The sequence below is a fragment of the Sinocyclocheilus anshuiensis genome, unplaced genomic scaffold, assembly GCF_001515605.1.
Source record: "Sinocyclocheilus anshuiensis isolate Anshui unplaced genomic scaffold, SAMN03320099.WGS_v1.1 scaffold304, whole genome shotgun sequence".
NCBI lineage: Eukaryota > Metazoa > Chordata > Actinopteri > Cypriniformes > Cyprinidae > Sinocyclocheilus > Sinocyclocheilus anshuiensis.
Window position 1 is genome coordinate 1231714 of NW_015555737.1, and position 5777 is coordinate 1237490.

The 5777-nt window shown below is 35.2% G+C and overlaps 1 protein-coding gene across 1 annotated transcript in view; it reads right to left on the minus strand.

Moving 5' to 3' along the window:
- The window catches only part of LOC107673139 (voltage-dependent calcium channel subunit alpha-2/delta-1-like), a 127233-nt gene that overhangs the window by 81877 nt on the left and 39579 nt on the right, over positions 1–5777 (minus strand). The window contains 1 exon segment of the mRNA XM_016466623.1: positions 1836–1895. Coding sequence (XP_016322109.1) covers positions 1836–1895 — 60 coding nt within the window.

A 5777-nucleotide genomic window follows, 5' to 3' on the forward strand; every position in this document is an offset into this window, starting at 1 on the left:
CGCACACGGAATGGATGAAGGGTTACTATGGATTGTGGACCCATATTTTGGCCAGAAAAAAAATATTTAAATTTAAAACGCCTTAATGATGGATGTTTCTTACAAACACGCAGCTTTTTACCTCACATGATGTTAACTGATGGGCTAGACTCATGTTGTTGTGTTGTGATATTTTATCAGCAGTTTGGACTCTTATTGACGGCACCCATTCACTGCAGAGGATCCATCAATGAGAAAGTAATCTAATGCTAAAATTCTCCAAATCTTTTCTAGTGAAGAAATAAACTCATCTACATTCTAGATGGCCTGAGAGTGAGTAAATATTCAGCAACTTTTCATTTGCGTGAACTATCCCTTTAAGTCAGGATATGCGATCATCTGATTGGCTGAAAGGTCTCAGAACCATGCTGTTATGCGTGTTACTTAGACCACCATATAGTTGCATAGTAACAAATCACTTGTGAGAAGAGATGGTAGACTAGTCATCCAGCTAGTCGATCAGGGAGGTTGCCCAGTTAATGTTGATATTTTTAGCAACAGTTTTAATGAGCAAGCAATGACTGTTGCACTGTAAAATTCTCCACCAGAAAAGTCTTTAAATTCATGCCCTTTAAAGCACCACCCTACAGCTAGACGCACTAAGACAGACGTCTTTTGCCTCTGCATTGCATCTTGCACTGTTTTTGAGCATGTCAGTTTAAATAGTCAAATGTCTATGTCTTGAAACTAGTGTTGTTTTTGGCGGCCTGTTTTCATTTTAGTTTTAGTAGTCTTTGTGTGAAGCTGTCATCTTAGTTTTTATTAGTTTTAGTCACGTTCATACTCTTTTTAGTCTAGTCAAGTTTTAGTCAACTAAAAGTCTGAGCATTTTAGTCTTATTTTAGTCAGAATTATCCATGACTATTTTCGTCTAGTTTTAGTTTTTACACGGCACCCCTGCTCTCGACAGACGGCACGCCGGTTGGGAAACACTGATCTAAATAATGCCGTGAGTGGCGCTTGAGGAAGTGACGTCGCCTGCGTCTGCGCAGTGCGACCTGATGCAGCCCCTGAAGTGAGACACAGGATTTAGTCTCGTTTTTATCTGTCAACAATATTGCATTATACATTTAATTATAGTCATCGCCACATGACCAGCATTTACGTTTTCTCGTCTCATTTTCATCACGTGATAAAGGTTCGTTGACAACGATATTTAGTCATAATTTTCGTTGATGAAAGCAACACTACTTGAAACCCTTGCATTCTATTTGATCTATCTGTTTTTGAATGCAATAATGTGTCTTATGTAAACAATACCCCAAAAAAGGCATGATGCATGGCACATTCAGTTTCATTTTATTTGTATAGTGCAGTATTTGGCTGCTCATGGTGATTGTTAATGGCTAATTTCTTGCGTGAACCAGTAACCTTGTAATAACCAGCCCTGAGTTTATTTGAATTAATTTGGATTTAGATTCGCATGACTGCTCTCATTAATTTAAAGGAATGAAAATTCTACCATCATTTATTCACCCTTAAGTCATTCCAAATCATGGAAGGGGATATTTTGAATAAATGTCTGTATTTTTTTGTCCATATAGAAGTGAATTGTTGTTCAGACCCCAAATATCTTCAAAATATCTTTTGTGTTGGTTTGAAACAACATAAAGGTGAGTAAATCATGACAGAAATTCCATTATCCTATTAACGTCTATTCTTGTAAAGCCGCTTTATGTCTTGTAAAAGGGCAATACAAATAAAACTGGCTTGAGTTGGTTTGAAACATTAAATCAAATAGAATAACTGTATATGCACCTTGTAAATGTTCAGTACACACTTGTAGAAACACTTACTTCAAATTCATCTTTCCATTGATGCTCCATTTGGAAATTCTCTGCTGCAGTTGCCAAAGTCTATAAAAAGAACAAGAGAAAATAAATCATTTTAATTAGTTAAGCACTGCATCAAAGTATCTGTGATCATGATCAAAGCAACTCTGATAATGAGATTATTTATTACATTACATTATATATAGCCCATTAACAGCAACATTATATAGCCCTACTGGATATGTATCGTTTAGTTTTTTTCCATCACAATAAAAAAATAAAAAAAAAAAGACTAACTGTGTGACTATAGACAGACCTTAATCATCAAAACAACTGGACCGAACAAATGAACTGCAAATGGAGATAGATACTAGTCATATAACATAGAAACTAATATATAACTGCTGTATGAGTTATTCCAAAACTCAATACATCATCTCAAAATTCTCATACAGAAGAAACAAAACAATTCTGTTCTAGCAGCCTTGGTTCTGGCCCAAAAGGTGACACCAAACAAACATGTGGGCAAGAGGTCTGACAGGACAGTGGGTTCTGTTTAAGAAAAGGGCAGAAGAGAACAGAATAGAACGGAACATTCAGGTCTTTGTTCTGTCACCCGGAGCTCTCTGCAGCTCAACCCCCGCAACACACGCAGTCTGAGAGTCTTCCCTGAAGGAAACGCTAATGTAACATGGTGTGACATTTCCAGAACAAAGACGAGGATTCATGAGTTCTCACTCTTTGACACATACAATATTTCAGAATATATGTTGGTATTTTTACAACTCGGACAGAACAGAATGAATTCTGGCACTACTGTCAGTTACACACGACCATGGTTAACCTAAATCAGCAAATGTATAACTCAAGAGAAAAATATCATTTTCAACGCTGTGCAGAATATATGGAATTTTTTGAGAAGAACTAAACAACTACATTCTTCAGCAGCAACAAACACATTTTTCTATATAATATAGCGTGACAAAATCACTTACAACAGTGTTTAATATTATACTCTGCAGCCCTTCTAGCTATGGTAATAATTTATCTAGTATGTCATGCTGAATTGTTAGAATAATTCTATTTAAAAAGTTAATTTAAATCACTACAAAAAAACAACACTTAACAGTTTCATTTATTTTTCAGTCGGTTATTTAAATTAGCATATTATCTGCTCAGTTATATTTAGTGTAAACATATCTAAGTTCATTGCTTTTAGTAGTAAGTTTGGCTGTTTTTTTTATTTTTATAGCTATTTTAAATAATGAGCAGCTTGTACGGTTTCACCGACTTTGACCCAGATTCTGCCCATGCTGCAAAATCAGCAAATCAATTAAACCAGGTATCTCCAACATATTTGTAGCAAATTCTTTCCTTCCTGTAATTTAGTTTAACATGTAATTTTCACCCCTTCTTTCACCCTTATAAGACCATGTTGGGGCAAAATAGATAAAGGTGGCCAAAAATAATTTAATAAATAAAACCATTTATTAAATAAATAAATAAAATAAAACACATACATAAAATCAGTTGTTTATTATAAATACATTAAAAAAATATTTAAAAAATAAATAAAACTAAATACAATTATTCATTTATTTTTAAACACAAAACTAAAAACTATTTATTTACTCTAAGTAAATGCATAAAAAAAAAAAAAAAAAAAATTAAATAAAACATATAAAATTAATTATTTTAAATAAATTAATTAAAAGCCATTTTTTGCACTACCTTTAACACCACTATATGTAAACGTCCTACTTCTATTTAAAATTTTTAAAACAGGGCCACTCGCTCATGTGTTTCATCAGGGCAGGCTGAGTTTCTGAATACTGAACAAGTGTCAACATGTAAACACAGACAGTCATATGCTAACATGCGTGGTTGTGAAATCACAGTTTGTAAACCAAATGTTTCTGCAACTTAGTTTCAATAAAATGGTCTAGTTAGACAAGGAAGGAAGCTTCAGATTGTGAACTTTACTTTAAAGAGCCTCTCTACATAATACATCAAAATCTTATTTTAAAAGAGCAAAGAAAATGATATGACAAGAAGATGGAATAATATGAGCCTTATTCGCTTTAAAGGTCTCCCGGTTTGGGGCTTAGCTAAAGCTGATGTTCAGTAATGTGAGCTTCCCAACCCGGCATTTGACTTAAATAAACAGGTCCATCAAACCTCAAAACCTGCCAACCAACACAGATACCTGAGATCATCAAATACTCTCTCAATAAAGCCAGCACTGCTCTGAAATCCAACCCTTCATCTAGAACTTAGTACTGTATAATTGTGCAATGCCCCACTTCTGAACCCCAAAAAGTGTAATTTTGCAAGACGGCAAATGTGGGCTCGTAAGGTGGGAGCTAACGATTGCATTTCAGATTCAACTCGCTCCAGTCTGCAACACTCCCATCATGGAGAAAAAAAAAATGCATGTCAACCCTTCTATCCAGACACTATGGATGGTGTTCTTATAAACAGAAGGGCACTCGCGCACATTATTAGACACTCCAGAGCTGGAAATCTGGGCTGAGACAAAGTCCCTTTAAGACAAGTAATTTCACTCGGCGGCCTAGGGCTGGGCGATATAGCTAAAAAAAAAAGATCAATGATATGATGTTTCATATCGTTCGGTATCGATAATTATTGACATTTTTTATCAAAAAAAATTTTAACAAAGAGCAATAGAAATATTTTTTTTAAATTTAACCACTGTATTTTTAAATTAACCCAATTTATTGAGACAAACAACAAATATTTTTTGCTTTAACAATCAAACACAAAATAAAAATTACACAAATATCTAATTTCTAATGTTTTATATGCAGATTAAATAGGTCTTAAGGAAACTTTTGTCTTGTCTCCCGAGGCCAAAGGAGGGCGAAATGAGCAAAATAATGCAGCGCATTTAAATTGTCAACGCAAGGAAGTAACTCTATAAAAAACGTGCATTATGTCTAAATTAACTCATAAAAATCTAATATAATTTTGTAAATTGCATAAACAATTGTGAACAAAACAGCATTATGTATTTATGCATGAATGAATTATGCATAAAGAGCTGAAGCGCCATTCATACAGATTGCATTTAAAAACGCATGAGACGCAGTGAAAAGGAATAAACCTCCACAAATTTGCGACGTGTTTTCTAAAAGTTTAAACTGTTTTAACTTTGCATGACTTTCTATACATCTCTTGTGTGAGATGCGAGTGCAGCAGTCATATTTGTCCATCTAAAAATGTGCTGAATATGCGTTCTGTGTGAATGGCTTGGTTTTGGTTTTAACCTAATCAAGATCTTCTCTGCATTGAGCTTCTGAATTTCTCTAATATTTTGAATGAATAACACAGCAGCTGCGCATCTCGTGGGATGCAACAACATCACTTACATCAACACCGCATCTCACGCACCACTGATGACGCTCCCTGATGCACACCTAACATTCAAATGTTTATTTTAAATTCGACTAATATTCATTCTTTACTCACAATCTCCTCATCACGATATATCGAACATTTTTTTCTATTGTTATCGAAGAAGGTGTACCGTCGATAAATATCGATACCGTTTTATTGCCCAGGCCTACGGCGGCCATCTTTGAAATGCCTTTCAGCTCCTATCTCTTTGAATGGGGTGAATGGGGATCTCCAAAACTGTTCACCAAGCTTACAATTCAATTTCATATTTGAAATCTCCAATGAAATCAATGAAATCGTGCCTCTTATGCTCCAATAGCGTTAAAAAAGCTTATTTTTCAGGCTAGATCAGCCAGTGCGCATGCACAGATCTAAGAGCACGTCTCAGAACGCTGACTGTTTCTATAGCAACCGGGACACTTCTAACGGCAGCTGCAGTGACGCGCTGACTTTACTGATTAGCGATTGGCTCTTTTACTCAGAAGGCGGGGCTTCCTTCGATAGAGCGGCTATAGTGAGCGTTGCATTTTTCCCCATTCAAAACTATAC